This window comes from Cinclus cinclus, chromosome 5 (assembly GCF_963662255.1).
Source record: "Cinclus cinclus chromosome 5, bCinCin1.1, whole genome shotgun sequence".
Lineage (NCBI taxonomy): Eukaryota > Metazoa > Chordata > Aves > Passeriformes > Cinclidae > Cinclus > Cinclus cinclus.
Genome location: NC_085050.1, coordinates 49,642,072 through 49,668,122, shown reverse-complemented (window position 1 = coordinate 49,668,122; position 26,051 = coordinate 49,642,072). Strand labels below are relative to the sequence as shown.

General features: G+C 38.1%; 1 protein-coding gene across 1 annotated transcript in view; it reads right to left on the bottom strand.

Annotated features, from left to right (window-relative positions):
• The window catches only part of COL25A1 (collagen type XXV alpha 1 chain), a 295,085-nt gene that overhangs the window by 127,162 nt on the left and 141,872 nt on the right, over positions 1-26,051 (bottom strand). Inside the window, exons 3-4 of the mRNA XM_062493773.1 lie at positions 16,338-16,382; positions 14,250-14,257 (exon numbers count right to left, since the gene is read on the bottom strand). Coding sequence (XP_062349757.1) covers positions 14,250-14,257; positions 16,338-16,382 — 53 coding nt within the window. The remainder of the gene's footprint in view (positions 1-14,249; positions 14,258-16,337; positions 16,383-26,051) is intronic.

Here is a 26,051-nt window from a genome sequence, read left to right as displayed (position 1 = left end):
TGCAGAGATGTGCAGCATGTGCATGTAAAGCAATAAGCCAATGTTATTAGTTATCTGCTGAGCAAAAGTGGCAGCCATGTAACGCATATTTTGCTGATCTTGTGACAAAGAAGAAAATGTTTGCATTTCTTCATACTTTTTAGTTACTTTGAATTTAAAGAAACAAATGGAAATGTGACCTGAACCCATGAATTTCATGAAGTGGCTCTAGTGTCTGTATTAACATAAATTAGATTACGAAAATTATCAATAATGGAATAATATGGAAGATGAGGAATAGTTTTAAATATTCCAAAGTAAATCAGAAGTTCCAGGTAACGTTTCCAAAACTTTTTCTTGGAGCAACATCACTCTACATTGCAAGACTCTTAGCTGAGAGCCCTTCCTGCTCTCCTTTGAGAGCTTTGATAGCTCCTTTGCAATCATAAAATGGACTGGTTATATCTAGAAAGCAATTTAAGGAAGAAAACATTGTTCAGAGTTTGGCTATTCAGGGAGTGACTGAACTACAAAAAAGCTCCACATATGGTAACAATAAGGGAGTACAAAGAGTTTTGTGCAAGAAAAATCGTCACAGCCTTACAAAGCACGTTTCACAGCCAAAAATTAATTGCCAATATACTTTTTATTTTTATAGTTTATGCAGGAGATCTGAAAGGCAGTTTCTTGTGGTGCAGATGCATTCATTGAGTATCTCAGTCCTATGGCTGCTCTTGCTGCTGAAATTCATATGTAAAAGAACCACAAGAAAGAGCTGGACAGATCCAAGTTGGAAGGAACTTTCTCTTCTCAAAGACTGGGGTTGAACATGCTTTTATGTTTATCATGACCAACAGTGTATCTGTTGCAAATATATACAAAAACAAGGGCCCTGTATGACTGTGGATCCCAAACTGTGGAGTACCTCTGCTGTATTCGTACATCAGACTAGCAAGATGATTATTTCCACAGTTCTTCTCCTTGCAGCCTATGCCTCTTGCCAGCACCTGCTACGTTTGTAGAGTCATATCTGTATGACAAATTACTGCAGAGGGGAACTACTGTTGACCCCAGAAAGAGTAAGAGCAACATAGTTCAAGTTATGGCAAAGAATGGAGCCAAAAATGCTTCACCCATCCATAATCCATTGAAACAGTCTAGTGAGGTTTTGCAGAACTATTTCTGTAAAAATACTCAGTTATGCTACTGAATTCCAGCATAGCTTAACAAGTACTTGAACATGGAAAACATTCACACAGACCAGAGAGAAAACTCCTACATTCTACCTAAAACTTCTCCTTTTACCCAAAGAAATTGAAAATCCTGTATCTGTAAATAGAAAGCACATGGCTAATTCATCAATGCCAACATCACTGGGTGATTATATTTGATGTGGTTGGTACCATGTTGATGAGAAAACAATAAACTGTGAAAAATGTCACTTCTCAAAAGTTAGCTGACTAGCATTCAGTAGGAGATAGATTGTTGTAACAGCCGTGGCATGATGACTTTGATGAATTAGATTTTTGTTCTTCTGGAATAATTCTGAAGAATGTGTCTTCTCATACCACCATGGAAGCAAATCCATCTGCTCACTGAGACCCTGTTAAAGAACAATCTTTCTTATAACCTGCGTTTTGATGGCTTTACAGAATGTGAAAAAAAACCCCATTTCACTTCTTTCACTGAACCTGTTTTTTGGCTCCTATAAATCTTTCCTTTTTAGGGGAGTAAGATCTATTAAGGAAAAATAAAAATATAGTGGGTACATAACACAGTATCATATGGACATAACCTTCAGAGACAAATTTTTTCAACTTGCCTCAATGGAAACATAAGCTTTTGAAGATTGACAAACTCAGGAGCAGGAATATAAAACAATTTTTGTTCCATTAGGATAAAAGAATGCTACCATCATGCTCCTTTTATCTGCATATAGAGGCAAATATTCTGAATCAGTTTCCCAGGGAATTTCGAAAAAATACAGCTGCCATAGAGATAATTCACATTTGAGTTGCAATGAAGAACATCAACCAGAATGGATACATCTCCATAAAAGAGAACAGTTACAACAAAGGGTTTAAAAGAGCACAAAACTAAAAGCCAAGTTACTGAAGCATTTAAGAACAAATACACCAAAGATAAAAACCCAATCTCTTTCAACTATCATGAAGTTGAAGAAAGCTTTGAATAATTTCAGGATAAGGAAAAAAAGCCTGTGCAGATATGACATTAAAACTTAAACTACAAAGCAGGTGCTTTCAGATATGGGCTGCCATATGTGGTCAAATAGTGAAACATACAATTCTGCACGTGCAAGTCCATTCAGATACTTCTGGCATGTACCTATGAGATTAAAAGGCAAAAATATGCATGCAGCTAATGTAAAGACACTTCAGTTGTTCTGAACACATTATAGCCTAAACAGCCTATAGTTAATAATTGGTGCTGTATACAACTATGCCACATCCCAAATGACTTGGAATCAGTAAATTCTCAAAAAGCCTAAAGCATCATGGAAAAAAAACAAACATATGAAGCACACTTGCAAAGATTATTTCAATCACAGAAATAAAGCAGAATTGAGAGATTCAATACAACCTTTTTCACTCTTTTTACCTGAAACAATTCCCTATATATTTTAAATGATGCATCACCTGTTCTATTTCCTCAGTTTAACACGGAAGGAATGATGTAGCAACAAAAAGAATTTGCATTTCAAGGAAAGATTATGTCTGGTTCTTGAAAAAAGATATTTCACACAAATCACCATCAGTTTCCATAAGGAACTTCTATTACTGTGACTTTGAAAACAAAATCATTAAGCCCATGAAGTGCTCAGACAGGCATACAGCAGCTTTATTTCCAAGTCTGTGCTTTTATTAGATGTATTAACTGGGGAACTGCATAGTGCTTCACTCACCGTCTTAATACCCTGTTCCATCAATCTAAGACCTCAGTTTTGTCACACAAAACACTGGACTACTTTGATTCTAAATTCCCTTTGAACTCCAAGCACAGTCTCATTGCACAAAGAGAAATCTTTCTTCCTTCCTTGACAACTGCTGCACAGAAACCAGCAAATTCAACCAACTAAACATTTCACCAAGAAAGAAAAAGCTACCGAAATATGACCTACAACAGAACATGGGCTACCCCCAGACAAGAAAACTTGAAAATCCAAGCATGTTATACCTGCGCCTTTCTGAGCCACACTCCAGAAAATCATGCACTCCTCTGAGCTATTTCCTAGTTTCAGTCAAATTATGCAAGTTAAATTGGAGTCCACCAGTGCTGAACAGGTGAATCTAAAGGCAGAATGTAGTTCAGTGTAACAATTTAAAATCTCCAAGCATTTACCAAACTCATGAGTTCATTTAAACTCAAACTCTCTAGACTATTATTTTACATTTTGTGGATCCACACATGAATACCTACAAATAAAAAAAATTCATTACTTTCTTCTGACATAACTGGTTTTCAAGATTATAAAAGGATTTTGGCAGAAGCTGGTGATGGCATAAAAAAAAAAATCCCATATAGGGAGAAAAAAATTTGGATGTGATGGCAATACCAGATTACACTGAACATACCCTAAGGGCAGAGACTTACTATTCAGAGTGGGTTAGAAAAAAATCGGGATAATTGATCCACACAGCTGGAAGTGGAAATGCTGAGGTAATTTTCTCTTTGGAGACTGGCTAATCAGTCAGAATACCTGAATGAAAACCACAGGCCTGACTCGTGCCTTTTTCCTATTAAAAAAGGAAGCTACAGTTGCACTGTCTCAATGACTAGGAATGCAAATACTACATTATGTATAACAAAAGTGACTGAAGTGCTGCGAGCTACTCTTGGTTCTTTTGGAGTATTTTCTTTCAATGTTCTCTCTCACCCATGGAAAACTATACCATTATTAATCTCATGCTGTGAAACTAACTGCAAGTGGCAAAGTAAGATCATTCCCATTGCTGGAAGCCGCAACCTCAGTGTACATATCTAATCCTACTGAACAAAAAATATGAAATTGAATGTAAGCTTAAGTCCAGCATAGTGATACAACTCCTGCTTTACAAAAATATGTGTACTGAGAGGTAGAAGAAACTACCCTTAAATCTTGGCTTATCTTAGTTGCAATTGATCTATAAAATGAAGAACTGCTACAGATAAATAGTGTAACTTTTGCAAATTTCAAAATTTTTCCCAAGCTTATTCACTTGCTAGAATTTCAGCTTTACAACAGCAGTTTTATTTTCATTAGACTATCATGCTGCAGAAAGAAACTGCTTTCTAACTCAAACTCATGAGTGCTCATACACAGGATGGTTTTTCATGAGTCAAAGCAGCAGAGTTAAATTACGCTCATTTACACTGGGAATAGCCACCACGAAAACATACAAAATAATCCAAAAAGAATTTTCAACTCGATAGTTCTATGTTAGATTATCAGTACTCTGTAGATCTCAATACTAGGAAAAATAATAAATGTTAACTGCTTTACCTAAAGCCAAACTAGGTGGGCAGAGAGAGGGAACTAACAAAATAAAAACAACAACAAATCTCAAAACCATTTTCTGAGGATTATTTATGATCTGTATCCTACGGAGTCATGGGAAAACCTTCCAACTGACATTCCACACTGCTTGTATACATCCTTTCTTCCAGACAACTATGTTTGCTTTCAGGATTGTCTTTAACTAATCTTGATTTCAATATGCAGAGCTAGAAAAGTGAAAAAACAAAAGTAAGTACATTCCAAGAAAAAGTCTCAAATTTTCCCTGTGGTTCAAGAGGTAAAGTTACACACAAAATGTGCCCATCTCAAGACACCCATAATGGAGGAAAAAAGTACTTAAAGGCTTTGATCTACCAGCTAACTCCTGGCCTTGAAAAAGACTCTAAAACCATAGAGTTGAGAATCCTATTAAACTTGACTAACACTAGCCAAATAATTTTTGTGTGATTACTGAATTATGCTAAGCAATGTGGGGCCCAGTACAGGCATATCAGAGAATGATTTGATTCCCAGTAGGGAAGGAGATCCCCACACAACTTTGTAAAGAAGAGCCAATTCAGGTAACTGCCTGCTCCAGATGTTCCTCTCCTCGTATTGTTTCTCTCTTAAATGGAAACTGAACGCTGACCTGCAGGGGCAATCAGAAGTGCTTCAAGGAAACACTTCCCCCTGCACTTTCTGGAAATCCCAGAATCCAGCCACCTCGTCTAGTAATTCAGGAACAAGTTCCTACAAGGAAATTTTACACCCCTTGACCTCAGTTAGGATTAACAATGCACTTAAACTCCCACACAGCATTAGTCATCTGGGAGCTGGATGGGTAATATACTTTTACACATCATTCAGAGTATCATAAATCAAAATTAAAAACCCAGCATGAAGGAAAATCTCAGAATCATCTGTGTAACCCCCGTTCCAGGGAAGGAACTGATAACTTAAGAATTCTTAAAGGGTAGTTTAGGATTTTCCTTCAGATTTGTGATAGATATAACCTAAATCATAGCATCATCTAGGTTGGAAAAGACCTTTAGGATCATCAAGCCCAGCTATCAAGTAATTAAATACAGGATTTCTACTGTAATTGATTTAACCTTTCAATTTCTAAGCTTCTTGTGAGGAAGTGATGGTTCAGACAAATTCCAAGAGGAAGCTTTAACCACCACTGGTTAATCACTCTACAACCACATGCAACTGTCAAACACAAATAGAAAAATGAGACATAGAAACAAAAATCCTTTGGAACATAAAATTTTGTTCCAAGTTAGTTTATTTCATAAATAAAGCTTGTTCTGTTACACCAGAAAGCTACTGCTCTCATGCACTCGGTGGAAATGACTGGAAAATTTCAAGTGGCAGGCCTGACAAAAAGCAAGTATAAAAGATCTTAGGTATGGTTCAAGCATTAATTAAGCCTATCAAAGCACAAATGTGAAGATGTTAACCACAGCCTTCTGTGTGGCACCTGCTAAGCTGCCAAGCTGAACTTAGTGGAGTAGCCCAGAGAGACCAGAAATGTATGTATCCTGTCAAAAAAATGACAAACCAGCTTAACTCCTTTCTCTACCTACACATGCTTTATTATGAAAGAGAAATGGGCAATTTCTAAGTCTGCAGAGGAAAGTACTGAAAAAATACATTTAATTCTTAAATTAGACCTACCCCGTATCTATCTACCATCAGCTATCAATCTTTATTTATCTGATAGATATATGCTTTTGTGTCATTTTGAATTGACGTCAGCTGTGAATCCAAACTCTACTGACTCACACTAGCCTTCAGTATCTTAGCATTCTGTGCTCAGTTTTTAATCACACATTGACATTAGAAAGACCCATGCAGAGATGTGGATTTTATAATACTGGAGTCCATGCATCTGAGATGGAAATCTCTAGTTCAAAGAGGGTCTTGGTGGATCCAGCATATGGCAACAATTGTCTGTATTACACATCCTTCACTGAGGTTATTATAATCTTGTTTTATTTTTCTGTTAGTTTTCTACATCTTTATATGTAATGCTCTGTATAAAATGGACTCAAAATTTAGAAAGTTTAATGCATTTAAACCAGGACACACTGTGTAGGCAGGTATTTACTGCCGCACAAATAATTGTCTTAAATTACCATGTGGGCTTTCTCCTTTAGCCTATCTATGGCAATTTATTTTAATAAATTTTCAGTGAAGAAGTGGGTAGAGATATCTTTCTGCATTGCTAGCTTTTGCAGATGAGGCAGTTGTTCCTGCACTATCATAGTCACAGAAAAAGGAATAGCTTGGGGCTGAGTTTCCTCCAGGGAGCTGAAGAAATAAACTCTGCCTGCTCTCATTTATGCAGTCAGCACTACACAAATGTAACGAATGAGAGGATTCAGCCCATAGTTCATTCAAAATGGAAACTGCCTTGTAAGCGGCTAATAAAGGTGTTCTTAATGTGTAGCTTAATTCCTGTGACACAGAATTAATAGCAACTATAATTTTATGAGGTCTCAGAATTTTCTGTTAGAATCATCTTTTATAATTATCTTCAATCACTGGGAAAAAATTGGCGTACCAAAAAAACCAACCTTACAGATTGCAATACATATTATTTATAGAATGAAAGGTCATAAAAGCCCATTATTGTAGGAATGTGACTGACGTGATTAAAAAGTCCACAGTTAATACTTAACCGTGCAGATTTAGAGATCCTCCCACAATCTGTAGGAAGAACTGGACATTTATTTGCTGAATACTATCAGTATGTTCTCAGCTACAGTATATTTACAAAAATCACATTTTTCCAACCTTCCTCTGGTTCTCATGGCACAGAAGTATTACAAAGTTAACCTGCATGGCAGCAAGTTTAACACTGCACTCGTTTAACCTGAAGCATCTATTTGGGAATAGCACTGAGGATTGTTGAGGATAGTGTTATTATGTATGATTCCAAACAAAGAAATCTGTAAACCCAGGTATCTTTTAAGATGGACAGCTGACCACTTGTATCTCTTTCCACTCCCTAAGAACAAGCAAGGAGTCTGAGGCAGATGGATCAACTGAAAACCTCATGCCTCCTAAGTCAATCACCTCTGTTGTGACTGAATACAAGGATAAAGCATATAAACCGAGAAAATACTTACTAAAATCACAGTACAAAGAAGCTGTTGAGATTCCGTATGTTTTGAATTTTCTGTTCATTTAAAAGGAAAAAATATAAAGAAACCTGAAATAGTTATCAGTTTCACTACCAAACCTGAATTTTATTGCAAAAGTTTTGCTGCCATATGCCTAAGAGTTACTTTGGGCAAATGCCAAAAATATAAGGTGGTCTGTGAACACACCTGTGGAGAAAGACAAAAACTGCTGTAAAGTGGGACATTTCTATAGGATCACCAAGCCAAATCCTCAGGGAAAGGTCAGGAATTGAGAGTGCTGCTCCTTGAGCTTAGACATTTATATTTTTGTACAATTCTGAAAAAGAGGAGATCTGACCAGCTACTAGAAATATAACAACTGTTGCAAAAGTGCTTAGCATTGCCATAGGCTATGTTTAATCACAGATCAAAAACACTATCTTTGCTCATTTCTTCTCTTCTGATTCTTCCAATTCTATTTGATTTACAGCAACTGAGTTGCCATTTTATCTGAGATTGAAAAACTTGCATTTGTATGAGATTAATTTTACATATATCCAAAGACATTGCTACTTAAAACACATTTGTGTAGGCAGCCCCAGTCTCTAACTGGAGACACAGAAGAAAAAATATGAACTACCATCAAAGACAAAGCAACAGAGCAGGATAAAAAAAGCCTTTTGCCGATTTCTTACAAGGGTGGTTTTCATGTGCTTCCCCACCAGACCTATTTCTTCTGACTCAAATGCCCTTCACTGTTCTACCAGGAATACTCTTTGCCTTTTGTGATATAGGAACAGAAAACTAGTTGAGGAAAAGTCAGAGACTTGTAACAGCAACCTGAAATTCTTTACAGATCAGAATAACAGCTTTTCTCATGGTATATTGGGACAAGTTTTTATGGGTGCAAAAATCAGAAGTGTGATGACAAAGACATTTTGTAATCTAGAAGGAATTAAATAAGGCTAAAGAATAATTGAAATTCTCTGCCTACAGTCCTAAGATTTGCCCCTTTGTTATCTTGAGCCAAGTCTTTTTAGATAGGAAAATTTTGAATTAAGTGCCAAGTGAAATTCTGAAGATCTACATTTCAAGTTTTATCACATGATGGTATTTGACACTTACAGAAGAATAATCTCCAATTTAGACACTTTTTTTCTTCAGGAGAGGAATCTGTCTATATTTCTTGCAGAGGAAACAAGGATGTTAGAAGAGATAGGATTTAATACATGGCACATGGTCATCTGAAGCAGCCATGGCCCTCCATGCCTCCTGAAAGTCTTGTAAATGCTTAAAGAGCTCTGCAGACTGTCATGGAGAGATGAAGGGGAAAGTTCCCAATTTCTCTGTTTATGAAGAAATGCTCTGTGGGTATTTATTTCCATATTCTGAAACTTAATTCTGAAGAAGTGAAGCTTTACCACAACACACGTGGCAACTTCCAGGATGGTTTACTTGATGTTGAGCTTAATCCATGCCCCAGCTTGGGAAACGTGGTAGGGAAAAAAATTCTGTTTGCTTCAATTTTTCAATGGAAAACAGTAAAAATCTGCTACCCATTTAACCTACAGAGGTTCACAAAACCCCACCGTTTGTGTATTTGGCATCCTCACTGCATTCACAAGATAATATTTTTTTTTTTAGCAGCTGGATAATTTTGGGTTAGAGGGTTTGGTGTGGATTTTCTTTAGGTGTCTGTGTGTGTACTTTTTTACAAGCTCTAGCATTCTTTCCGAAGTTGCGCTGTCATACAAAATGCCTGCAAACACTGCCTGTCATCTCATTCTCCAAGTTTGGGAACTTTTTTCCCTCTTTTATTTGAGTAGATGCTGATAGTCCTTTCCAATTTTAAATTCAAGCTCAAAGAGTCAACTCTGCAGTTGGTCACTGTCTGTTATACAAAGCTTGTTATGGGGAAAAGAGTTTTTTCAGTTTACACTTTTTTAATACACCTGGTGCTTTAAATAATAATGAGTTAATCACGGTTTTATAAACCTCTTAGTAACTATGTTACTCATTAGCAGTAAACCCCACTTATTTTATTGATTTTTGATGCTGTATCTTCCTGTGAACTTAGATTTCTCACTGTAATTCCTTTCACTGTTATAATTATTCTTAAAGTACATTTATTAAATTCTTTAAATATTTATTTAAATTCTTTAAATACTAGAATGAACACAAGCAAAGAAAACTTAAGCCTTGGAGAAAAGAGCCACTTGCTTTTGCAAGAGCTACACCAGGTTTAGGTTATATGTGGCAGATACACCTCACTGTCCTCACAGAATATCCCATAAAATCCAATACAGATTTAAGTGAAAGGCTTCTACAAGAGTTAAATAAGATTCTGGAGAAAGAATACTAATAGCCTTCTCATAGCCTCTACAGGGCTGTAAGAGTACTTTTAAAGCACATGGCACTTGCAGTTACATGTTTCCCATTCAAAGCAGGATGTGACAGTAACTGAAAAAATTGAAACATTCAGCCACATGGCAGCTTCCAGGAAGCCAAGCCAAATTTTATCCCCAGTAATTTTCAAGCAGGAAGAAGCAGCAGTGAATCAACTGCTAAGCACTACTGATGGCTCACATCACAAGAGGAGAAATGCATTCAGACTAAGTTTGCCCCATTAGACCCAGCAATTTCAATACCATGGCTGTGAAATACCTTTGTTGTTTTCAGATCCTAAAACAAATCTCTTCAACAAAACAAACTTGTACTCACCTACACAGATTAATCACTCTAAGATAAACTGGAATGTTGCACTTGGAAACCTGGTAAGGGTTTAAGTGCATCCAAGCAGGTTTCTTGATACTGATGATCAGTTCCTCACCAACTGACTTCCAGCTACTTGTAATTGTAAAGATGGACACTGGATGATGATCCATTGGTGACCAAACTCTGCAATTACAGAACCTGCCCAGGTAAAAGAATTTAAATAGGCTGCATCAAATTAAGTGCTGCCAGCAGGTCTAGGGAGGTGATTCTCCCTCTCTGCTGCACTCTGGTGAAACCCCATCTGCAGTACTGTGTCCACCTCCAAGGCTACCATGTAAGAAAGCACATGGACCTGTTGGAGCAAGTCAGAGGACCACAGAGATGATGAGAGGGATGGAGCAGCTCTTCTATGTAGACAGGCTGAGAAAGTTGGGGCTGTTCAGAAAAGGCTCCAGGGAGACTTTATTGCACCCTTTCAATACTGAAAGAGGCCCTGTAAAAAAGGTGAGAGAAATACATGGTTTTTTTTACCACAGCCTGTAGTGGCAGGACAAGGGGTAATGACTTTGAACTAAAAGAAAGTTTATACTGAATATAAGAAAGAATTTTCTAATTATGAGTGTGGTGAAATGCTGAGACAGACTGTCCAGAGAAGCTAGAAGTGTTCTCAATCCCTGGAACGGTTCACCGTCAGGCTGGATGGGGCTTTGAGCAACCTGATCCAGTGGTAGATGTCCCTACCCATGGCAGGGGGATTGGGACTAAAGAGTCTGCGATTCTACAAAATTCTCCTCTAATTGCAGGTGTTCAAGATATACAATTTGTATTTTACTAATGGAAACATTTTTAAAACTCACTGAAAAATTAAATACCTTTTGTCCGAAAAACATAGGCCAATCAATCTGGGAGGGCACTTTAATCTACACTATCAAGTGCTATAAATAAGATCATTACTATACTTTAATATTAGTCACTATGTGGTGCACATCTATTATCACATTTAGTCACTTGGTTTCTAATACCCATGTAACAGCAGGCACATACTTCTTTCAATGAATGGGGATACTGCAGACAGCTTGCCTGACTACTAGAAAGAAAAGTATTATTAATAGATTTTAGAAAGATGCATTATTTCATATTTTTTTCAGGCAATAAATCCAAGAGATATTAATTAAACTGACAGAAAAATGAATTGTTACCACTACCAAAAATTACTTTGTGGTAGTCACTGCAGCCAATTGCTAGGACCTCTGCCATAACACTTTACTTTGCTCAAAATGCATTGAACAACACAGTCAAGTGAAACAGAAGAGAATTAAAAGAATGTACTCGGGTTCCATATGGCAACACTACAGCTTTCTAAGATGGGAAATTAAGATGCAGTATCTTAGTAAGTTTTAAAATTAATTAATAATGGATTTTTTTATGAAAGAATGAAGAAACTCAACAAAAAATATGTACAACATAAAACAATCAGTGCATATCATTTATGCATTGTAAATAGCCTAGTTCTTTTCAGAAACTTGTCACAGATTTTTTATTTTGCTTTGTCTTTAAAGAAAAATCCTACATTTTCTAGGCATCTGAGAAACAAACAAACAAAAAAAAATTAAAAAGGTCCTTTTGATAGTAAAAAAGAGAAACCAAACCAACGGGATTTTAAAGTAATCATAAATTGCTATCATAAATATATGATGAGTTACCGGATAGCCATTTCGCCCTGGTAGACCCTGGTTGAATGAGATGAAATGGTATGACACATTAACAACACAGTCATGACATATGACATAACAAACATGCAGAGTACATTACCAGGAAATTATAATTTGTGTATTGCTGGATTTTTTTGCATGTGATGATATTTCAAACCACGAAATATGAGATAGGTACTACCAAGTGAAGAAACACTGCTTCGGCAGTGGAAATTATGTGTTTCAGCTTATATAAACCCTCTGATTAAAAAGCTACTGGCTGCCTCTGATGCCCAGTGAAATTCTGTTTTTTATGAAGAGACTTATCCATGTAAACTGATGGGCAATATGTAGTTAATTAAAAAAAGAAAAGGGGTTAGTGCTTAGGCAGTAAAGTATTAGATTCCACTAGAACACAGGTAGCAAAGAAGAAATCTGGGATTTCTGTAAAATATCATTAAAAACTTCAAAATCCCCAGCCTCTGACTGATATTACATGTGCCACTCAGTAGTCATGCACAAGTAAAATAAATGGAGGACTGTGGCAGCCTTTGAAATTACAACATACATCTAATTCTATCCAGTTTCATGTTGGATATACAAATATTTGATATTTTAAATTAAAACTATTACCACAGTCTCCCAGGTGAAAACAAAACTTAAGTTCAGAAAAGTTGCCCCAAGCCAGTGTCTATGTAAAAACAGAAATTAATTAGGAAGAGAAACCACACATTTTTATGCCTTGTAACAGCCAAAACCATTGCTGCCTGTCAGCAAGAAGAAGTCCTGTAAGTTTCAAGTATGAAACTTGGAATTTAAAGTTGGATACTTCGTAAAATTATTCAGCTTTGGAATCTATTTCCAGATTGTGCTAATATTGACAAGATTACGACTTTTGGGTTTTTTGGGTTTTTTTGGGCAGGGGTGGGGGTTATTTTTTTCTTTGGGCTTTTTTAATGTACCTATACTGAAACAGTAGGGATCTGAAGTCAGAGACATTCTTAATGAGGCATATAGTGAACTCTTGCCACATTGCCCTGGTACAGGAAAATAGCTTGTGTCATGATTTATGTTTGTTTTTTGTGTTTCATAGGAGGACTGCAAAATAAATTGGAGGAAACAGTTTCTTTCAAATAAACAGCACCTTTATGCATTAAGCTTGGCTTTTCACTGGTGGCTTGTTAAATGAATTTTTCACTATGAATTGCTGAGCACATGGTCAAAGTCTTACAAGGATAAGTAATATCATCACAATATATGCAATTTACATTTTCAAAATCTTTTACATTTACAAAATCTTTAGGTCACAGCAGGAATTCAACATATTAATTACACATTCTAAAACATGCGTGTAGCATAGAATACACAGATGATAGGGTCTTGAAAATATTGTAGAAATACTGCATCTACTAAAGAAAAAAACACAGAAGTCTTCAAGCTGCAAAAGAAATACTTTTCTAACAGTCACACTCCTGCACCACATGATGCACGTGGGTGGCTTGACAGATACAAAAGTTTGAGACATATGTGCTTAGTCCTGTCCTTTAAGTCAGACTTTTGACCTACTCTGGGACTATACAAAAAAGCAAACAAAAGACATACCAAAAAAACCCAAGCAAAAACCAAAACAACCTCAAAAACACAGAAGAGAGAAAATGTTTTCTCACAAAAAGAATTAGCACAAGATTCAATTGACTTACTGGCAATTTGGCCAGTGCTAAACCCACTACACTTACCAGACTGAATAGGACTATTTAATAATAATTTTACACAAGGACTTATTCGCTTCAGTGGCAATTAAAGTGAAATGAGCCGGACAGCCTGTGTGCCTCCAAAGAACAGGGAGCTTGTACCCCACTTCTCTGTGATAAAGGCAGAAGTTACTACCCAGCAAAAGAGGCCAGGTCCGCTCTTAAGATACGATACTCACATATTTTTATACTTCAGTAAAAAACATCTGTTATGAAGTCACAGGCAAAATGAACATAACATACTTACATGGAGTTGTGAATCCAAATGGTAATCTGGAGCGCTGAACATAAAGCTTTATTGGTTTAGAGACTTTTTTTCTTAATGAACTTTCTGATTAAATTATTCAGCTCCAAGATACTGTGCATATATAAATATCAAAATTCCCTCTTGGGTATACATGATCATTTTATCACGCTGATAACTTAAAAGGATCTAACAGGTTTCTCCCTGATTCTGGAAGAACCAACAATGTATCACTGTACTTACAGGAGGTCCTGTGGGGTAGGGGAAGAAAAGGGTAAAAAAAGAGAAAAAAGAGCACGTAAGCTTATGAAGTTACTGAAGAAAGACACACACAGTCAAGCACAAAGCCTTGGAATTGTCAGTAGGCAGCACTGGTAATACAGGGCACGCATTTTCCCACTTAAGTAATCTTGAGCTTTGGCAGTGCTCTGAAACTTGTAAATATGACTACTGCTTAAATGCATGCACTTACCTTAACAAATCTTCAATTACAGTCATGCAATCTTATGAAAATTACTTCTCCATTCATTTCCATGCAATTTCATGCCAGTCCAAAAATACCAGCCATGGACTACAATTCATTTTGTCAGGCTCCACATAAAGCATAGGTAACCACATCACCAGTTTCAGATCACCACACAGTGAGCATTTGATCAGAGTTTGGCTGCAGAATCGCACAAAATATCCTTGGCATTTAACCTGGGCATCTTGTCAAGAATATGTGTACCAGCATCTTGCAGACTTCAGCTTAGCCTGTGAGGGAAGGTTTCAGTGGCCACCAGACAGTGCTGAACTTTCTTTTCATCACCTTCCTCTCTCAAGGCGCACATATAGAATGCTCCCCATTAAAATGTCACACTTCGTGAAGTGATATTTGCACATTTTTTCAATTATTTAGACCTCAAAGACTTTTGTGTAGCAGTTCTTGGAAACATTATCAAAGGGCCAAAAATCAAATCTACTATTTCAGTCTTATTAAGTTGAGCAGCTGCAGCTCCCAAATCAATGGCATTTCATTAAGCTTTTATGCCTCTCTCTCTTTACTGAATAAAGTGAAGTGCAAAAGCTGCATAAAACAGCAGCAGCTGTACTTTGAGATTGCTTTTAATATCAACAGCCTTTTGGTTTTAACAATGCAACTTTTATTGTCCAGCCACTAAGGTTATTTCTTTATTCTGGAAAACATTCTTAAACAGCATTTTAAGGTGCAGGTCTGTTTTTAAATGAGAGATCCATTTCCTTTATTAATAGTTTACCATGTGTTTATTTGAGATGTAAAATGAATCAATGAGCATCCCACAAAGTAATTTCCAGGATCATTTGTAATTCAATCTTCAACCACAGAATTTCCCTCTGTATCATAGCCTCTTTCTCTGAAGTAAATACCAAGACAACACTGAATGGAAACACAAAGGTGACTTTCATCAACTTTTGGCAGGGCTTGGTTTCAGTTTTGTGATTCAGAAAAATATGGAAATAGTTTTAAAAAGACAGATAAAAATTATCATTTACATAGATAAGAAAGGCTTCAGGAGATTTACAGAGATCAAGTTGATTGGAAGACTTTCTTAGCTGGCAGATTAGACATGACAACCAAGGAGAATAGAAAGGCTCATTTTCTACTGCATTGCCTCCAGAAAGTTCATCTTGATGAAAAACTCAATCCTGCAAGGTAATTGATTCAATTCCTGTGAGTGTCAATAGCAAGAGGTGCTCAGCATCTCCCAACTTTGCCTCAAATGAAATTGCAGGCTACATACCACCAGCAGGTTTCTATCAACAGCAACCTCCCTAGTAACAGGGTAACAAATGTTTTTCTTATTTCTGTTAGAATTTAACTGCTCGTTTTTATAAAACAACTTCTCTCATGCACAGTAGTCTACTTATCACATCATGTCCCTGATTATCAACATTCATGATATAAGGAATTTCATTTCCTTCTTTATTTCCTTATAAAATTGTTCTCCTCCAGCCAAAGGTGCCTGATTTAACACCGACACAGTATTCCTACAACTACTGACCTGCATGTAGTTGTTCTAACTTGTGCACGTGTGAGAGCACCCCTGAAGGGTTTGACAGTTACATGTGTGTTACCAAAGGCACCATCGAGCATCATGAAGCGTGCCTACAAATTATGGATGCCCAAGACTAGAGAAATATCTGCAAGGCCACCAGATACATGCCAAGGGTCACAACATTTTACCAGAGAAGTTTCAGATTTATTTTTCAGAGGACACATGCAATCCAACTAAAAATCACGGCATGCTGGGTATGCATCCTCACAAAAACAGATATCAAATGACAACAGATCTGATGAAACTGAAGACTTACCAGTCTCTCCTCTTCTTCCCCGCTTACCTCTTTTCCCTGGAGGACCTAAAAAGAAGATGGTGGACTGTAACTTTTCCCCTTGAAAGTACACGTAGAATATAATTTGTTTGGATTTGTAAGGGCATTAGACTGATGTACTACAGGAAATTGAGAGACTTTGGCTGAGCAGGGGTAAAAGATAACCCAAATAAGATTTAGGAAGTTTGTGATAAATTTGACAGCTATGGTACCCACTACAGGTTCCCTGAAAAAAGGCTAGGAAAAGTTTTAAAGGTCATCCAGTTCATCCCTCTTTTTCAAGGAAAAGGTTAACTTTTAACTTTTTCAAGTTAAAAGTTAAATTTTTATTGCAACTTCCACAGGTTTTTTTTCTCCCAAATATTTCACTGTTCTGACAAGTGGAACATTTTTCTCTATGTCCAATTCACTGCACTGAAGCCCATCAATTCTTGTGCTTTCCACCATGAACCTCACAGAAGAAATTGTTCCTTTTCTTCTCTCAAAAACATCTTTGTATTCCTCAGAATTGCTTCACTGTTCCTTCAATCATCCTAAGCCAAATATATTGTGGGACATTAGATTTTATTTAATTATTCCTGTATTAAGCCAAAAGATTAGCATTTATTTACAAGAATGAATCCTCTGGAATTTTCTTTCAGCCTCTATCTGAGAACATGCAAGAGATGAAGAAATCATCACCTGGCTTGACATCCCTGAAACATTTAACAGCAATGTACATGTCGCCAGACCCAGTGTACAGTGCTTTGCCTTCAGTTTATATTTGTTTATTTGTCAGCCAACACAATGGTTTTAGTCACTGTATGCTTTTTGCTGAGAAATCTTTACTTCTCATTGTCATTTCTCTAGAAATACTTACATAATACAACCAGCATCTGCTGTCACTTCTGAAAAAAAAAAAAAAAAAAGGAAAAAATCCTTTCTGTCCCTCATTTCTGCTTTCAGTATCCTTTTCCAAAAACTGCAGATCTCAGATGTCAGACTGCAGACACTTTCCCTCCTTCTTCTTGGCGACCTTGATACACTGCTCCTGAAAATGCCAGGAAAGCACACTTGCACTTCTCCATGTACAGCTTGGAGGAGAAGCAGCAGCTGTGGGGGGTGACACAAGTACTGGAACTTGGCTGCTCTGAAAAAAGAACCACAGGTGGGGCTCTCAAAGCTTCTGAGGAGAGGAGAGTGCACGGGTGGAATGCCCAGAAGCAGCGACGCGTGCAGGAGCACAAGTACCTCTGCTGTGGCTGTAGCTCACCGTTTGTAATAGATATGAGATGCACAGGTGGTTTTGTGCAAATGGTCTGCTACTTTAAACTTTACAAATCATCTGAAGCATCATGCCATAGCTTTTAAATAGCTTTGCATTATATATTTTGCAGCAATCTGGCTTAAAAGACTAAGATGCTGAAAAGTAGCATTAGTGAAACAATTTCAAGATACATATGAAACAGCATTAGTTCTCTAGGTGAATAAAATACTATTGATTTAAAGAGAAAGGAAGAAGGGAAAAGGAAGGGAGGAGAAGGAGGAGAAGGAGAAAGAAAATGGAAAACCAGCTTGTCTTGAATGTAGAGAGGTTTACTCCTATCGGCATCATAAATTTGACTAAAATCCTTCTTGCCTGTTCTAATAACTACATTATTATGTATTATGATGCAACAGAAGACAATATTATTATACAAAGCAAGAATGGCATGAGATAGTTAGAATCAACAGCAAGAATACTTTGGCATCATGAAAAATAGCAGAAGTGTCATTTAAGTATGGGAGAATCTAGCAATTTCCTCCTGCAAGCGGTATCTACCTCTTACACAGGAAACAGCATGTCATAGACACAGTAAGTTTCTATATGCACCTCCTTTTTCTCCCTCACCTCCCACAACCAACACTGAAACTTCTTAGAGTCCCCCTGCATACACATAGCCCTGCAGAGGCCCTCTGTGGAGATTTCCTGGGCTGTACCCAAGCTCACAACAGATGTAGAGCAATTTGGGCTCAACATGAACAAGGATATGGAGGAGAAACTCAGAATGTTCTTCTCCAGGTAATGACATGTCATTGTGCATATAGCAGTAATATTCTCCTAAACAGGGTGGTGATATTTCATTTTATTAAACTTTAAATGTGATAGGTGTGCACACACACAAATAAATGTACTACCAGGTTTGCTTTTGAGAAAGGAATAGCACTTCAAAACTAAAAGTTTTGGCTACACAACAGCAAAACACATTAAAGTCACTAAGAGAAAATCCTGAATGTCACTTCAAGCTATGAATTTTAGGAAGGAATGAAACTTGTCCAGAAAACCAGACTTCCATAGAGCGCTGTGTTGCTAGTTTAACTGTATACAGGGACAGCAAAAAACAGGCTCCAGTTCACCTCTTTCCTCTGACATCAAATGCTGATCCCTTCTAAGATGTTATTCTAAGATTATTAGATTTAAATGTGTGACTCATCAGAAAAATAACTGTTATTATTATGTTTCCAAAGTAACCACACCGCTGAGGTTAGGAAAATTACTCTGGGCTTAGACCAGCATTAATGAAACCATACCACTGCCCCTGACCATCAGACCAGCAGTATTTGAGGGCCATTGAGTGGCATGTATCTCTTCTCTCTCTCATTAAAACTTCTTTGATTTGTGCACCAATCAAGACTGTCAAGGTGGAGGTATTTGCAACACTAATTAATTGTGAGATGAGAGATGGATCTTGCAAACTTCTACTAGATTTTTGTGATCATTTGAGGAAATAGTTTCTTTATCTATTTACTTACTTTTTACCAATACAAACTAATTCATTTTAAACAGTTTACCACAGATGGTTTCAATTCACAGAAAACTAACTCTGAAATTTATGGCCATCGCTAGTTGACCTACTGCTTCAGAAAGTACACAAGCTTTCATGTTTTCCTGAACAAGCTGCTTTCTCTAAATCTCAGCTGGTAACATATCATCTGTAGCTGCAAGAGTTTCAAGCTATCAAAACTCTGAGTATTTTTCTATAAATATTAATTTTCCATCTGTCTATAATTTTATAACTTTGCACTAATTGGAGGACTTGGTGGAGACTCATGACAGCAGAAAGAGAAATGAATAGAACTGTATTGTGGACAATGTCAGCTTACATCAAGCCTACAGATTATTCCAGCTTGCACAAAACACTCAGCATGACACAACTACACTAAACTTTCCTGCCTGGTGGAAAAAAAAAATAAGACTCTTCAAGAGTATCAGAAATACCTATGCTGAACTGAATTTATCCAGAGTACTTTAAGGGTATTTTGTTTTAAAATATGTTTTCATTTAAAAATATAAATATTAGGAAGAAAAATAGGAGTTTCAATCTCATTGGAGTGAGTTGGGTTAGTAAACACTAAAGATACTGAGCAATAAGCAAAAGCTTGTTTATAGTAGCCCACTTTGGCAAAACATTGTTTTTCCAGGATCACTACATTTACCTACCTGTAGGGAGTAAGAGTGAAATGCCAGATCACCTGGTTCTCACTTCTAACTTAATTTAGTTTCAAAATATTTTAAATTATTTTATTCTTCCAAAACCATTTATTAATCTAATTATTATCAACAGAAAATTTAGAAATATTTTTTCCATTCAATTAAAAAAAATAATGCCACTGCTAGTCCATACTTATGAAGAGAATTTTGGAAAAAACTAAAAGCTAATTGAAACTAAGAGTCAACTATTTATCTAAATTTATCTTCTCAAGCACAAAATATCAGCCACTCAAAAATTAGCTCTTATCTACCATAAGAGTCTGTCAAACAAAAAAAACCCACCACAAATAAAAAAACCCCCTCTCACCCTGCAAAAAATGGACAAAACCACCCGTACTCTCTAAGTGTATCGATATGTTTACAGCAAACTGATTCCACATTTCAGAAACAGCAGACAGAAAAAAAAAAAAAAAAGAAAAAAACCCACCACACTTGGTGGATGAGACATGGAGTTCCTCTATCAGCACCTGCCCGGAACATCAAGTGCTTGGCCATTTGGTTATCAGCTGATCTAGAAAGTCTTGTTTGTCCTAGTCTTGGAAAGAATTACAGTGGCATTATCAAGTCAAAACAAACATCTTTGGCTATTATAAACTCCAAAAGCTATTCACTGTCATTGCAACTAAGGGCTACACCAAACCATGCACCAACCTAAGAATAACACAAGAGTTCAGAATTCTGTTCCCTCTTTAACTGATGCCCAGCACATCGCTCATATGTTGTGTCATACATAGACTCATTAAAAGTAATGAGTATTCCAGGTGCACGTGAGAAGAATAATATCTTCCTGGCTATTTCGAAGGATGTCCCATTCCACATGAAGCTCACAGGACATTGAAGCAACACAGGATTTTTGCCTGTCAAGTCAGAAAAATGAACTAACACAGCTACATTCTCAGAATATATCCTGAGCAACTTTGCTGAAGGCAGTAGAATTACTTCAGTATCATCTGGCATAAAACAGTCAGCCTTGCCAAAATCATCTGGACTAAAATAATCAGAAATCAGCTGAACTATACCAACTAAACCATCCTTTCTAATTCAACTCTTACATTGGTAAAATAACTATTGGTTGCATTTCAAGCTCCATCATCCCACACTGTATATGCATCCAGCTCCTTCCTTTCCACTTCCAGAGTACAACCCAGCTGTCATCATTTTATCCCACTTCACATTTCTCCCTGTCAAACTGACTCAGGAAAGAGTAGGGCACTGAAGAGAGCCAACTTCTCACTGTTCACAGGGAGAGGAGAGCCTCCCCAGCACACTGGCACCTGTGCCCCAGAGCTGTGGGAGCACCAGCTGACAGTGCTGGCCAGCACTGCAGGTAGGGAGCAGGGCAGTGGCAGCTGCTGAGCCTGACACCTCTTGTGAAATACACACGCCACGAGCAGTGTAGTGGCTCCAGGTAATGCTAAGTGCCCCATCCTGCCAGCCCTCAGCTGCCTGGGATGGTCACCGCCTCCAGCAAACAGCACTGAAACATCCCAGTGAGCTGAGCACACACCCAGTGGATGTCTGTCTGAGCAACGTGAGATGCAACAGACACATCCGTGGCCCCTTCTCACAGCATTGCCATCAATGGGAAGATTTCTATCTCCAAAGCTGAGCATGTTCATATAAACTCTGCATGGATCTATTCCAGGTTACTTCATCAGCCTTTTCTGTTCTCCCCTCTTTTCTCAGCTTTTTTAACTCGTGTAAAACTTGGACTGTCCTTTCCTCACACTCTGCATAACCACTCCACCTGATGTGTCAGTCTTCCTTGTACCTCAGTCTCTCTGTGACAGCCTGCCTGAACTTCCTACCTCATAAAATTGTCTACCTCATTTCAAGTCTTGGCTGGATAAATAGCATCCATTGTTTCACACACAGTTCATCATCTGTTTGGCTCACCATGACGTATCATTGCATTGCAGGTCTTGGATATATGTCAAAAGCTATTATGCAACTTGGGTGAGGAAATGTCAAAAAATTAGCTTGTCTGATCCCCACAGCAAAGCAATCTGGCTGCCCCAAGTCAGATTTGTACCATTTCTGTACATGCTAACCACCTGACTTAAGACATCTAGCATAACCTAATGTCACTAGTACCAAATGCCACTGAGGAAGATTTCCATTACTGTCACCTGCAAAATAGCCAGACCTGCCCACACACACGTACGTATGTGTATTTTCACAGAATCATAGAAAGGCTGAGCTTGAAAGGAACCTTAAAGACCAGCTGGTTCCAACCCCCGTGCCATGGGCAGGAATGCCACCCACTAAATCAGGTGCTCAGGGCCCCATCCAATCTGGCTTTGAACACTTTAGGAAAAGCAGCATCTGCAGCTCCTCTGGGTAATCTGTTCCACCACCCTCACAGTAAAGCATTTTTTCCTAACATCTAATCCAAATCTCTTGTCTTTTTCTTTAAAACTATTGCCCTTTGTACTAGCACTATCTGCCTTTGTAAAAAGCTGGTCTCCCTGTTTTTTCTATAAGCCCCCTTTAGATACTGAAAGGCTACAATGGGGCCTCCACAGAGGCTGTGGAGGGGGGCTCTCTTCTCTAGGCTGGAAAATCCCAATTTTCTCAGCCTCTTCTCTCAGGAGAGGGTTTCCAGCCGTCTGACCATCTTGGTGGCCTCTTCTGGACTCATCCCAAGAGATCCATATCCTTACCCTGAGGATCTCAGAGCTGGACATAGTACTCCAGGTCCCTCACTCTGCTGCCCATTCTTCTCGTCATGCAGCCCAGGGTACAGCTGGCTTTCTCAGCTCTGAGTGCAAACTGTTAGTGCATGTCCAGTTTGTCATCCACCAGAATCCCCAAGTCCTTCTTCACAGCGCTGCTCCCAATGAATTCATCTCCCGGTCTTGACTCAGGTCTGGGATTCCCCTGACCCAGGTACAGCATTCTGCCCTTGGACATGTTGAACCTCATGTGGTTCTCCATGGGCACACTTCTACAGCTTGTCCATGTCCTCCTGGATGGCATCCTGTCCTGTGTGTCAGCTGTACTGCTCAGTTCATGTCATCTACAAACTTGCTGAGGGTGCTTTCAATCTTCCTATGTCACTGACAGAGGTATTAAAGGGTACCAGTTCCAAGACAGAGCTGTGAGGGACACCACTCGTGACCAGGTGTTTTCCATCTCACCTGTAAATCCAAAAATGCTTTCCTTCTATAACAGTTACAATTGAGGGTTGAAAGTAATCCTGGGGTTTGAGCATTCCCTAAATACCACACAACTTCCACTTCTCTCTCCCTCCAGCTGCACTCCTCATAGATACAGTTTTCTGGCATGAATGTATTACACCTGTTTGGTTCTATTCAGATTTGTGCACTGGAGTGTCTGAAGTCATAATTTCCCTGCCAATCCCTCAGATAATTCTTTAGGTTGAAGCTGCCTGGGTACTTTGTGACTGCTTTTGCTGCTGCTCCCTGGAGATAGATGCTTGAGTTCTTAATGGATATTCCCCTTTAAGTGCTCTACTGGCTACCAGTTCCCATCCCAGCCTGAATCCTGAGTTCATTAAACACTACATAAAATATCAGGTGCAGGTACCTTCTCTAAAAGCCACAATACAAGGTGGGTTATCTGCTTTCTACACATACCACACATGACCTTATTAACATAGGTAAGAGGTGTGAGAGCAGTTGTTCCATCTAAAGATCTTGCTGCCCCCCCCATTTTTTTCTTTGCATTTTTATGTAATTGTCATTTTCATGTTCTGTAGGAACAGCAAAAGTGGAACCACTGGGTTACCCAACAGAGCTACAGCATATTTTGCATTATACTTTATCCCTATGTATGCCTACACTTTTGCCATTTCCCTGGCAACAGCTGCAGTTTTAGGAGTGCCTTCATTGACCTAATCATACATACATCAAAACTTTCCTGAATCACAGAAGTCTCACAGTGCATTACAGTCCCAAAATTCAATCAGAATGACATTTCCTCTTTTTCCTTTTTTTTTTTTTTTCAATAGTAGAAGGACTGAGTTAAGAAACACCACTGCTTACATGAGCTAATTTCAGGAAGACTTAACAACGCAGAAATAACAGGTTCTTAAACTTTGCATTTTTTACAGGTTGCTGCATCACCACAGAACTGTGGCAGAACACAAGGAACTGATGATAGTTAAAATACTGTCAGATGTGAAGATTCACATTTATAAGACAATCAATGAAATGATGCACAGCAGATCCCAGTGCTTGTGTCCAGATATAATTATAATCTAAGTTCTCTAAGCATTCTGAAATAGATCCCAGTAGCCTGAGCTGGGACAGTTTGCTGGTTCTTACAGACTAAATTTTATTGGTAAGGCTGTTAAACTATTTTAATGAACATGCAACACTCCAAGCACATATGGTCATCTTGCAAACACAGAAATAGCTACTATCACCTGGCTGACAAATATTGCTAAGGGACAGCTGAAACATGTAGGGATAGCTATTCTATACTAGCAAGGCATGAAAGTATTATCAGTTCAACTTGCCATTCCATTGTATTATTATCATGTCATATCAATAGTTGGCTGTGTGATGCAAAAAGCATATGTCATATTGAGAGAAACTATTTAAGCTTCATTTAACTTTTTTAGATAATAATGTGGATGAAATAAGAAATAAAGTATCAGAATTAAATTATTCTTCAGCCTCAACAGAATTTAAATTAACTTTAGAAAGAAATTCAGACACTTTTTGAGGAGACGCAGCCAGCCAGATGGTAAAGTAACTACCCAGTACAACTGCAGTTGTATAAAAGCAAAATCCTCAAAATTAGAAGTCCTTAAAAACTAATCCTCCGTCCACCTTTAGGAAGTCATAGCTCAGTGTCAAAGTTCTGCCATCAGGAAAATGACAAATAATTAGAACACAACAATGACGCAAAGCATATTATCCTTCCCAAATGCAGCGGTTTGGATGAAATAGGTCTCAAGTAGAGAGTCAAATTATAATCTCCAAGAATGAGTCATTCCTTCCCTACTATTTACAGAGTAACACCAGCTACAGGTAAGGACACTGGAGGACTGCAGCATTCCATGTCATGTAGTTGTGAAATGGAGACTTCTCCATGGCAGTGAGTGCCTCCCTCAACCCCAGTGAAGCAAGTAGCTTTCCATGCAGTGGCAGGGAGCAGCCATCCATCCTGGCTGTGGCTTCAATGCTACCTATGTCTGAGTGACTTTCCACCTAAGCCTTTCATGGCCTTACATGTGCATGGGAGACTTTGGTCATTCCTTTCTCTGAAGGCTCAATCTAACCTGAGGAAACCCATGGCCTCCAAGCTTCCTCAACCAACTAAATGTGTGTCTCTTCTCTCCTCAAGACAAAAGGACACCTCTCCCATGTTACAGCAGTATGATCATAGGCTTAGATGTGTGGGCCACATAAGGGCTGAAATCCCTACACCACAGTAGACTAAAAAAGTTTTTTTTTCTATTTTCTCACAAGTCCTACATAAATTTATTCCTTCTGCTGTAACTTCCCACCACATTCCTCATGTCCTTTTCCCTTCACATTTCATCAATGTAATTTTGTTTGCTTGTTTTGCTCCTTTTTTTTTTTTTTTCCTTGCTGGCCATATGGCTCTCAGCTGCCAGGCCCAGTACAGCAGAAAGCTAGGTGAAACAGCTGGAAAAAAGTCCTGCTCAAACACCCACACCAGGATTAGACACACTCTCAGTGCTCTTGGTAGATGAAACACAGGCTGCTAGTTTTGCTTTGCAACAGTTGGGATAGCTCACCTCAGTGCAAACACGGGTTATGTTTGGCATAAGAAAAGAATGATTTTTCCAAGGCTTCTAACTTTTTAAGTTGGGTTCCCACCTTTTAACCACATATGACAGTAGCAGAAGGTCACATAGACTTGGTATCAGCCAAGGTTAAATCTCAGTCTTTCACTCCAAATTACAGCTATGTGAGACTTAATTTACAAAGAAGAGGTAAAGCCAGAATATGTTTCCTTTAGCTTTCATTCTTAAACATCTGGTCCTGCTTGCAAAGAAAAAACAACAGACTGTAGCTGCTTTTTGGCAAAAACATAAGTTACTGAAAACCCGGCCTCACAATCACAGGGAAGAGGCAATGCTAACAACAGTATGTCAGGTCCTCGCAACCCTGATCACAACTGGTGACGTTATTTTCACTGGCAGTAATTACTTAAGGATCACAATTCAGATTACTCTGACAGCTCAT